The 9989-nt window shown below is 42.7% G+C and overlaps 1 protein-coding gene across 1 annotated transcript in view; it reads right to left on the reverse strand.

Annotated features, from left to right (window-relative positions):
• The window catches only part of CDK13 (cyclin dependent kinase 13), a 45931-nt gene extending 36428 nt beyond the window's left edge, over positions 1–9503 (reverse strand). The window contains exon 1 of the mRNA XM_063452135.1: positions 8000–9503. Coding sequence (XP_063308205.1) covers positions 8000–8973 — 974 coding nt within the window. The 5' untranslated portion in view covers positions 8974–9503. The remainder of the gene's footprint in view (positions 1–7999) is intronic.
• Between the last annotated feature and the right edge of the window lie 486 nt (positions 9504–9989).

The following is a 9989-nucleotide window of genomic DNA, read 5'->3' on the forward strand; positions in this document are numbered from 1 at the left end:
AACGACCGACAACACCTGCCAACTGCCGTGCGAGCGGAGATGGCCACACACTCCCAGGGGAGCGAGGTATGCCAGCGCTTGTCCCGCTCCTGAAATGCCCCAGCCAGCCCCACTGGCCCCAGTTAGGACCACGACACCCGATAACTTTGCACTCCTGGGTTACTGACCCCCCACTCATGGGCATTGGCTAAAAGGACCGATGGCAGAACCCCACAGTTGCCGCCTGCCTCTACTTTACTAAATCTAGCCAGAAAAGCTCCTAACCCTTTGTTTATCATTTTCCGACGAGAACAGGCGTGAGCTGATCGGGACTCTAAACACAGGCCTGCACTCCTAATACAAAGTATTTGCTGACACCCAGCCTCATATGCCTCAAATGGACCCACAAGACCATCTATTACAGCGTTTGGTTCATCTTTTATGTTTATTTTTTCTCTTTGTAATATTACCATAGGCCTGACTATCACTATAGCACAGCCATGTGTCACCCTGTCGACATATCCCCTAGCACTCACCCAGCTACTGCTGTTTTTACTAAGCTATGGCTTAACCCCAGTTACTTTACCTACCTTATAGCACCACGGCTACATACGGTAGTTAACCTACCTTGTTTATGTTACAAGCTCAGTTCTAATGCTATTAGTTTTCATGCAACAGCTCATTCTTAACCTTCAAAACGTATACTAAGCATAGAACAACATTGTATGTTCCTATATAAATAACATTTAGCAGAGTCTTAGCCATGAAGAATGATTCGCAGTTAGATATATATACCTAGCTTGTTTACCATTGTATGAATATAAAAACGCAATGCTCCTTAAGTGAATTAACCTATACTATAAAAATTGTGCAAGTACTAACCTAAACCCTAATGTTATATCTGTTGAACAGCATGAGGACTGCCGTTGGGGTACCGCATGCCAGCTTGTTATATCTCAATGCACTGAAAAAATAAAGAATAAAAAAAAATAAAAAAAATAATGCCCCATAGGTCACTGTGAATGAGATATATATATATATATATATACACACACAAAAGTTGATAGGAGTTGCACTCCAGCTATCCTCACGTGTCTGCCCGGTGCTAGGCTACACAAATGTATACCGTATAGAAAAAAGACAGCACTCAAGGACTTTGCAATTTATAAAAAGTAAAAACCTTTTATTCCAATTTGTCTGTATGTCGACGTTTCAGTCCACCGTTGTGGACTTTCATCAGGACACCTGATGAATGGGGCATTATTATTTCTATACGGTGTGTATATATATATATATATATATATATATATATATAAATAAAATAACACACATACATACATACACATATATATATATATATACACATACACACACACACACACACTATTTTTTTTTTTTTGGTTACAAGTGATTGGTGTAACCTTTTAAGTTTAAAGGAGACATATAACATCAGAATTACAATTCCTAATGTACAGTGCTCTGCTAACTATTTGGATATCCAGCACCCCCAGGGTTTGCCCTCGTCAACTGTGCTCTGCCTCCCTGGCTAGGACCATCAATACTGGTGATCTCAGCCAATAGGGAAGCACTATAAGGATAGTAGATAGCAGCTGTAAATATTACCAGGCAATATCTTATTTTTAATAGCTTGATCGTGTAGTCATTTTTGCCAAATTTTGTCTATAAAAAAAAATAAAAATAAAAAACCACACACACCACAACTTCAGACAAAGAGCTGGAATCTCTCAGTGTGGACTAAGACAAGCAGTGCAAAGCTTAATTCATTGGCTGAGAGTGATCAGCTGATGCTCTCAGACAGTGAGTTGAAAATGCAAAATGCATGGTTTTTCGCTTTGTGCTAGGGCAAATTAAAAGCACTAATTTCAAGAGAAATCAACATATTTTTTAAAGTGTGAAAGAGAACAGTCCTGTTAACCTGATTTTTTTAAAGCTGTGTCCTTTTTCAACCTAGATCAATGTAACTACATATAACCCTTAGAAGGACCACTATAGGCACCCTGAACACTTCAGCTTAATGAAGTGGTCTCGGTGCCAGGTCCATCTAGGGTTAACCCTGCCTGCTGTAAACATGTTTACATATGGGTTAATCCAGCCTCTAGTGGCTGTCTCATTGACAGCCGCTAGAGGCGCTGTGATTTTCACAGTGAGAAGACGCCAGCGTCAATAGGAAAGCATTGAGAATGCTTTCCTATGGACTGACGGAATGCATGCCGATGACGTCCGAAGGAGGAGAGTCCCCAGCGCTGTAGAAAGGTAAGTGATTTACCCCCTTCCTCCCCCTTCAACCAGGCAGGAGGGGGGCCATGGGAGGGACCTATTAATACTATAGTGCCAGGAAAACTTGTTTGTTTTTCTGGCACTATAGTAGTCTTTTAAAGGACCACTCTAGGCACCCAGACCACTTCAGCTTAATGAGGTGGTCTGGGTGCCAGGTCCTTCTAGGGTTAGCCCATTTTTTCATAAACATAGCAGTTTCAGAGAAACTGCTATGTTTATGAATGGGTTAAGCCTTCCCCCTATGTCCTCTAGTGGCTGTCTCATTGACAGCCGCTAGAGGCGCTTGCGTGCTTCTCACTGTGATTTTCACAGTGAGAGCACGCCAGCGTCCATAGGAAAGCATTATGAATGCTTTCCTATGTGACCGGCTGAATGCGCGCGCAGCTCTTGCTGCGCGTGCGCATTCAGCCGACGGGGAGGAGAAGAGGAGGATCGGAGGAGGAGATCTCTCCGCCCAGCGCTGGAAAAAGGTAAGATTTAACCCCTTTCCCCTTTCCAGAGCCGGGCGGGAGGGGGTCCCTGAGGGTGGGGGCACCCTCAGGGCACTCTAGTGCCCGGAAAACGAGTATGCTTTCCTGGCACTAGAGTGGTCCTTTAACAGCAAGGGCAGTGCTAAAAGCAAAAGCGACACTTGTTAATAACAGGAGTGGGAAATATTGGTAAGCACTAAGCAGGTATCTAAACAGACACACACACACACAAAAAAAACCCCAAAAAACACACACAACAGTTGTCAGTATGTCAGAAAACATTTCCATTATTACGTTCTACTAAACTCAGGGCACTTGTGTGTTCTTTTTACAGGTGCTTCCTTTTTTGTTTTTTTATGCAAGTCCAAAATCAAAAGTTTCAGTTACCAGCTCATTCAGCAATGTCTCAATATGTTTTCATGCTGTCTAGCAGGTATGTAATCATAAACATGGAAAAAAAAAAACTTCAGATAAAACAGTCAACATTTCTGTTATCAATGACAGTCAACAGCCAAATGCCACACCAAGACTTTCAAAGAAAAATGGCTCCTGTTTTTCACATGTGGTCGTTAAAGGACACTTTAGTCAACTAAACAACTTAATCAATCAGTTTTGTTGTATAGATCACCTCCCCACAGGGTCACTGCTCAATTCTCTGCTATTTAGGAGTTAACTCACTCCCTGCATGTGACTAAGCACTTATTATAAAAAAAAAGTTAATGTTTACACTTCCTTTAGTTCAAATTATTTTTAAATTTCTTATCTCCTGCTCTATAATAACTTGCTAGACCCTGCAGGAGCCTCCTGTATGTAACTAACGTTCAATTTACAGAGCAGGAGATAAAAACATTTAAAGTAAGCTCATCTGATAATTAACTACTTAAAGGACCACTATAGTGCCAGGAAAACAAACTCGTTTTCCTGGCACTATAGTGCCCTGAGGGTGCCCCCACTCCCGCCGGGCTGAAGGGGGAAAAAGGGTGTTAATCACTTACCTTTCTCCAGCACCGGGGACTCTCCTCCTTCTTCTGATGTCATCGGCTGAATGCGCATGCGTGGCAAGAGCCGCGCGCGCATTCAGCCAGTCCATAGGAAAGCATTCTCAATGCTTTCCTATGGACACTGGCGTCTTCTCACTGTGAAAATCACAGTGAGAAGCGCGGAAGCACCTCTAGCAGCTTTCAATGAGACTGAGTGTGTCAATGAGAGGCTGGATTAACCCATTTGTAAACATAGCAGTTTCACTGAAAGATGGACCTGGCACCCAGACCACTTCATTGAGTTGAAGTGGTCGTGGTACCTATAGTGGTCATTTAATGGCAGTGAATTTAGCAGTGAAACATCAGAGGCGTGATCTATACACAAAAACTGCTTCATTAAGTTAAAAGTAATTTTGGTGATAATAGTATCCCTTTAACATTTTTTTTTTCTAGGAATACAGATAATGGGCATAGCATTTGCTTGGCAACCTATTTTTCCACTGGAAAATTAGCTCAATAATCTATTGTTCAATTGTAATAGAATAACATTAACCCTTTAACTGTGGAAGCCCTGCACTGCACGGCATAAACGCCTAGGGACGCCACAGACGGTCATGCATTAAAAGTACCAGCAGGGTTTAAATCACCAGACTGACAAATTAGCTGTGTGCAGCACGCACAGCGAGTACTGTACACAGTCACTTGGGGACAAAATTATTGGCGCCAGACTGACAGAAGAGCAATGTGCAGCTCAAAGTGAGAGCGGCACATATCTCTTAGAATGGATTTAAATACCGTGACAGAGTACGATTGCACTCAGTTGCAGTAATTTTAAATGTGGCCAAATACATTTAGGGTCCCCCCCAGCCTGGCGCAGCCTTTGCCAGCTGCCCAGCACCATTCTCAGTGGCTGGAACAGCATAATAGGGAGCTCTTCCTCTCATGCTGCAATCTCATAGAGCCCTTTGTACTGTGTGGGCTAGAAAATCCCTCTGCTGTCAGTATGGACATCAGCAGAGGGAATCACTCAGAGGTGGGAATAGAGTATGAGAATAGGGGAAGGTATATATATGGGTATTATTGCACTTAAGCCAAGTAGCAGAATACAAATATGGAGGGTTTGCAGTAGTAGAACATGTGTATTCCATGAATTTCCACAAAATAAAACGTGTAACAAATTGTTAAATTGAGTCATAATGCACTTTGTTACATAGCTTGGGAGAAGTTTTTGTGTGTGTGTATATATATATATATATATATATATATATATATACACACACACACACACACACACACACACACATAAAATTGTCCAGTCCTTGCACTTCGATATATACAGAAGTATTCTGCAGATGTAATTGCCGGGTGCAATAAATAGCCACAACCAAAAAAATATACAGAGTTTAAATATTGGCTAGCACTCACTGTCTTGAAGTAAAATGGTACTTTATTGAAAAATCTTAAAATCGACATTTCAGCCCACGATCCGGGCTTTCCTCAGGATCAACAAACAGTTGTTGTTTGTTGATCCCGAGGAAAGCCCCGGTCGTGGACTGAAACGTTGATTTTAAGATTTTTCAATAAAGTACCATTTTAATTCAAGTCCGTGAGTGCTAGCCAATATTTACACTTTGTGTGTGTGTGTGTGTGTGTGTATATATATATATTTTTTTTTTTTTATGTGTGTGTATGTGTATATATAATATATACACACACACACACACACACTTTTGTGTAGCGGTTGTGGATTCTGTGACCACTATAAAAGTTGTAATCTCAACAGTTTTAGCTTTAAAACTGCAATTCACTCCTGGTGGTAATTTTTTTTATTCTAGTCATATTTGGCCATTTTAACAATCAAGACTAATCTATTAATTAAAAGTTAGCTTTCTTTAGTTGCGCTTAGTGTGTAAAAACTATTAAATGTAAAACTGAAAGAAATTTGTTTTCTGCATCCCCATTTTTTTAATATTTTATTCTATTTAGTAGTATTATTATTATTATTATGATGATATTTACAGAGCGCTGTCAAATTCCGCAGCGCTTTACAATGGGTGGACGAACAGACATGTAGTTGTAACCAGACAAGTTGGACACACAGGAACAGAGGGGTTGAGGGCCCTGCTCAATGAGCTTACGTGCTAGAGGGAGTGATGTAAAATGACACAAAAGGTAAGGATAGTATTAGACTAGTGACAGTTGCAGAAGAGGAATCAGTTGGGAGCTATTAACAGTAAAAATAGAAATCCAGCGCACTCACTTATCAACTAAACAGCTACTTTGATGCTGACAGATTTGACTAGTTTTATTAAAAACACCTAATCTAGGCAAAAAATAATGGGGGTTTAGTTACACTATACGATCATACATTGCATAAGCCTGCCACAAACGTCAATGTACCCCATCTTTGGCAGGTCCTACTCTCACTGCCAACTGTCTACTAAATGAGCTACTCACTTGGGGAAATCCTTCCATCTCAAGTTCTCTGCAGTACAAGGCTTAAATAGGGTCCTGAGATGAGAAGCTCATTTAGTAGACAGTTGGCAGTGAGAGTAGGACCTGCCAAAGATGGGGTACATTGACGTTTGTGGCAGGCTTATGCAATGTATGATCATATAGTGTAACTAAACCCCCATTATTATTTTTTGCCTAGATTGGGTGTTTTTAATAAAACTAGTCAAATCTGTCAGCATCAAAGTAGCTGTTTAGTTGATAAGTGAGTGCGCTGGATTTCTATTTTTACTGTACTTATTGGCCCCCAGCAGCACCACATGTTTAGGTGAGTGCAGCCATGTTTAAGCATGTTTAGGTGAGTGCAGCCAGCCCCTTGGTTTCCCGGGAGCCATTAACAGTTTAATTGATACGCTTTTATGAAGAAGTGGGTTTTTAACGATTTTTTGAAGGAGTGGAGACTGAGTGAGCATCTAACGGAGGAGGGAAGCGAGTTCCACAGGAACGGTGCAGCCCTCGAGAAATCTTGAAGTCGAGCATCAGAGGTGGGAGTACGGACAGAAGATAGACGTAAGTCTTTAGCAGATCGTAAGGGCCTAGACGGGACATACTTGTGTATAAGGGAGGATAGATAGGTGGGAGCAACATTATGTAGAGATTTGAAAGCAAGAACCAGAATTTTAAATTGAGCTCTATATTTTATAGGAAGCCAATATAGGGACTGACAGAAGGGTGAGGCATAGGAGGTGTTACGTATACATGTAGGTTATCTAAAGAAAGCCCTATTTCTCTTTAAAAGCAAGTTGTAAAAATCTAAAATTGAAGTTTTTCTGCTTATAACTGTACTTACTAACAATGTGCAGTGCGCTTGAACCTACTACTCCTGCTGTATCTCTTACTAATGTGAGAACTCACCATTTTCTTATTTCATTTACAATATCAGGCGAATCGTGTTGTTGTTTACGCATCTCTGGTATTATTTCTGCATGTGTACTGCCATTTATACTTGTGAAACTGCACATCAAAAATAAAGAATAAGAAAAAATGGAAAAAAAAGTGGTATATAAATCATACGCATGAAATTGGGAAATTGGGGCAAAACAAATGCACGGCAAAAGTGTGAATTTTGTCGTATCTCAAAGAAGAAGTCTTGGTCCTTAAGGGGTTTCCAATGTACTGAGGAAAGCAGCGGTCCTACAGTAAATCACTTGTTATGATAAGTTGACAGGGGTCAGGTGAATATTATGGTTTTAATACCCTACCGCCTATAGATCAGAAGCTCTTTCAAGCAGGGTCCTGATCAACTTATTGTTCCTGTAACAATTTGTAATGGTCTCATTTATTGTTAAATTCCCCCTTTCAAAATATTGTAAAGCACTGTAAAATAGGTTGCCGCTATATAAATATCAATAACAATAAGACATCCTATAGACTGTAAGCTCGTTTGAGCAGGCTGGTCCACTCCAACCTATCGTTCCTGTAAGTTTTTTGGAGTTGTCCTATTTATAGTTAAATCCCCCCTCATTATATTGTAAAGCGCTATGGAATCTGTTGGCGCTATATAAATGGTAATAGCAATAATAATAATAATAATAATAATACCTGTTCCTACTAATAGAGAGCTGCAGACACATGACATGAGACCCCAATGACCCTGGGGTGAAGAGCCATGATTACCATTATTATTATAATAATTAGAGTGTAGTTGTGATTATTGCAGTAATGTTGCTATTACACACTGTCACAGGACGTGCTCTGTGGAATAAAATGACATTAAGTGACATTAATACAGAGAATGACAGCAGCCATGCTAGGTCTCACCTGCCAGCAGGACTGTATGGGCTCCGGGATCTCCGGCGGCTCGGGGGGGAGGCGGTCTCCGTCCTCTCGTAGGAGCCGAAGCTGGGTGAGCGGCGTGCCTGGCGGTGGCCGCTGTATCCGGGGCTGGGGGAGCGGGCCGGGCTGGCGGATTTCTTGCGGTGGTTGCCCGGGATGGAGGCCCGGTAGGCCTTGTCCTCTCGGTAGGCTTTGGGCGCCTGTTTGCTGTAGGCCGCGGCCTCCTCCCGCTTGGGCCTATGGGAGGCCGCGGGCCGGAGTTCCGCTCTCTTCCCCACGTCTGCCGGAGGCCTCCAGGGCGTTGCCAGCAGCAGCGGCTGCGGGGGGATAACCAGTTCATTTATAGCCAGGGGTCTCCGCCGCTCCTCCGTCCGGTTGTTTCCGCCTCGGCCCTCCTCCCTCCTGCGGTGCCTGGACTCCGGCCTGCGGGAGCCGCGCTTTCTCCTGGCGCTGCGCTCCGGATCCCCGGGCTGGCGTAGCAGGGCCAGCGGCTGAGGAGGGAACATGGCCGGGGAGGGGCACCGATCAGAGGCCGGGGATGCTCCGAGGCCTAGTCCCAGAGCGGGCGGGTTGGCGGCGCGGCCCGGCTCGCTGGCGGAGAGAGCCCCCTCGGACAGGGAGCTAACGTCGTCATACTCCACCGCGGCGGCCAGGGCCCCATCTCGGCTCAGCAGCTGCCTCTTGCCGCGGTCCCTGCGCCGCTTTTTCCTGTCGCGCCGCTCCCGGTATCGCTTCATCCCCCGGGCTGCACTCTGCGCTCCCTCCACGGCCGCTGCACCGAGGCCTAGCACTCCTGGGGCGGACACATAGGGGCCCTGCTCCCGCACCCTCCGCTTCCTCCTCTGGCGGCGGTCTCGCTTTCTCCTTGCTGAGCCCGGAGGCCTGCGCTGCCCTGACACCGAGGAGGCCCCGGAGGAACAGCTGGACAGGGCAGGGGCAAGATCTGAGCTGCCTGGCATCAGGGGCAAGTCTGACGGAGCACTGAAAGATCTCCCCCTCCCCAGCCTCCTTACAGCCCACAATCTGAACCCTTTATTTAAAGGGATTTCTCTGTCCCTGGGCTACCCCCTGTAGTCCTCTCTTCTACTGCCTTGTCCTCCTTCTGCTTAGATATTACAATTTAAATCTATTTTCAGTCACTTCCTTCCTTGGCCAATACAGGGCTTGTCCATTTCAAAATTAAAAGCGAAATATTTTTTTATTTTTTTTTAAATATATATTTATGATTTTACTTCGATTTATACTGATATTAAGGTACACCTGTATAGCCTAAGCCTCTTGCTGTGCAATAAAGAGAAAAAAAAATGTTGCCAAGATTCTACGATGAATATATTGAAAAATGTATCCTTTACTAGTTACTTCTGTCTATCCACTACTCTCGTCTCTTAAAAGTAAACTTCTCGGAAAAAAAAAAAAAAAAAAAAAAAGCAAACACAACACTAGACATAAATAGATTTGTATTAGAAAGGAAATAAACACACCGATTTAAAAAAAAAACAAAAAAGGCAACAAAAAGAATCCCTACCTGCCAAATCTGTCAAAACATCAATAAACACAATATAATCTACATACACAAACTATCATGACTATGGCTAGACATTTTAGTTTAGAATCAGGATGTCATGTAATCCACTTTTTTTCTTCTTCATAAATTTGAATCTAAAATTATGTACATATATATTAATTACTTTTTAAAGAGTTTTAAGTCGTAGTCCCTATATATCCAAAAGTCAGCCCATGGCAAACAAAAAAAAAAAAAAAAAAAAAAACACAAGGAAGTGAAATGAGATGAAATAACAAAAATATATATAATCCTAAAAAAAAATAACTACAAGAATAATGGCAGTAGTTTCCCCAAGTTCCTATGTGATTTGAAGAAGTGGGAAATGTCTCTTCATGGTACTAAGCTAGTGCCCTGTTTGTCCCAGAGAAGTGCAGTAGTTATTGTAGGTGTCACCCAGCTGTGGGTCTGTCA

The sequence above is a fragment of the Pelobates fuscus genome, chromosome 4 (assembly GCF_036172605.1).
Source record: "Pelobates fuscus isolate aPelFus1 chromosome 4, aPelFus1.pri, whole genome shotgun sequence".
NCBI lineage: Eukaryota > Metazoa > Chordata > Amphibia > Anura > Pelobatidae > Pelobates > Pelobates fuscus.